The sequence below is a fragment of the Neophocaena asiaeorientalis genome, unplaced genomic scaffold (assembly GCF_003031525.2).
Source record: "Neophocaena asiaeorientalis asiaeorientalis breed wild unplaced genomic scaffold, Neophocaena_asiaeorientalis_V1.1 scaffold280, whole genome shotgun sequence".
In the NCBI taxonomy this organism is placed as follows: domain Eukaryota; kingdom Metazoa; phylum Chordata; class Mammalia; order Artiodactyla; family Phocoenidae; genus Neophocaena; species Neophocaena asiaeorientalis.
The window spans coordinates 5245124-5246554 of NW_020185321.1; the positions used below are offsets into that span (position 1 = coordinate 5245124).

Genomic DNA, 1431 nt, shown 5'->3' on the forward strand with positions numbered 1-1431 from the left:
CAGCCCAGCCGAGCTCGAGAGGCAGAGCTCCAAGCCTCGAAGAAGCAGAGCCCTGCGCCGGGAGTCTGCTGGGCGAATCACGGCAGCGGACGAGGGCCCTGGCCCGCAGCTCAGAGGCGCACTGGGCCAAGTAGTGGCGGCTCGGCTGTTTCCGGACAGCCTGGAGGACACGCCCCCTCGCCAAGAGGGCCAGCCTCCACCCGAGGCTGAATCTCAGAAAGTCAAGGCCACACGCCCTCAAACCAAGACTCGGTCCTCTCGTTCAGAGGTCACGGCCCCTCCATCTGAATCACGGTGTCCCCAGGCAGAGACCCCGCAGGATTGGTCTAAGGCCGAGTCTCGGAACGCCAAGGCCATGCTCCCCCTAGTGGGATCGGTGCCTAGGAAGGACAAAGACACTTTCTTGGCTGACGTCGGGTGTAAGCCGCCCAAGGTCCGGCCTCCTCCAGCTGAGGAGGCGGCCACTTGTGTTGAGGCCCCACCCCGTCCGTTCAAGGAGGGGGCTCTTGAAGTTGTGGCCACGCCCACATCCGCTGATGGCCACGCCCCCTCAGAGGACGTCCTCTCCCAGGCTGCCAGACTTCTGCAGGCTGCGGAAGGTGAGCAGATGCGCACCGACGCTCGTGGCTGCCCGGATCTGGATGGCAGTCCAGCACGCTACGAGTCCGGCCCCCTGAATCTCGCTCTTTTTCCCCCAGACTCCGACGGCAGCGAGTTCCAGAACGACCCTATACTGCAGGTGCTAAGGGTTCAAAGGGCGGAGCTGCGGCGGCAGAAAAGGTGACCATGCCAGGATTTAAGACACCCGGCCCCTGAATCCTCTGAGACTGCCGTTTGGTACCCACTTCTCCTGAGCCCCTTTCCCAGAACATACACAGCCCCAGACCCCAATCCTGAGCAAAACTTCAGCCTCTACTCCCCTGTCCTTTTTCCAGGAAAGTAGATGCCCAGATATCCCGCCTGCTGGGCCACACTGAAGACCCAGGGTCTTGGTCTCCTCCAGCCAGGTCGCCTCCCGGGTCCCCAAGGATGCGGCTGAGGAGGGAAGGAGACTCTCTTGAGGCCAGACGACTTTGAATTGTACAGATTCTATTTTTCCTAATAAAAATTTTTTTTCAGGTTACTGGTTGTCTCTGAGAAAGAAGTTGTTTTGGAAAGTCCAAGGGTCATGCTAATTTAGGGAAATAGCTCCCATGCCCCGCCTCCCCCCAAAAAAAGTTTCTGACCACTGAAGCAAAGTCTCTTCTGGTTTCATCCTCTATGAGAGCAGGAGAGGGGTTCCGGGCAAGACTGGGACTCACCTTATCTGACCTTCAACTCAGGAATGTATCCTCTTGTCTCTGATGAGACCAAAGGAACTGTCCTCTGGGTATGAAGCTTGTAGAGTCATCAGAGCGTTGGACAATGGTCAGGCCTCAGTCCACATCCTGC

General features: G+C 58.4%; 1 protein-coding gene across 1 annotated transcript in view; it reads left to right on the top strand.

Annotated features, from left to right (window-relative positions):
* Positions 1 to 1123, top strand: part of PROSER3 (proline and serine rich 3) — a 9795-nt gene extending 8672 nt beyond the window's left edge. Inside the window, 3 exon segments of the mRNA XM_024734021.1 lie at positions 332 to 599; positions 699 to 780; positions 936 to 1123. Coding sequence (XP_024589789.1) covers positions 332 to 599; positions 699 to 780; positions 936 to 1077 — 492 coding nt within the window. The 3' untranslated portion in view covers positions 1078 to 1123.
* Positions 1124 to 1431: the final 308 nt, after the last annotated feature.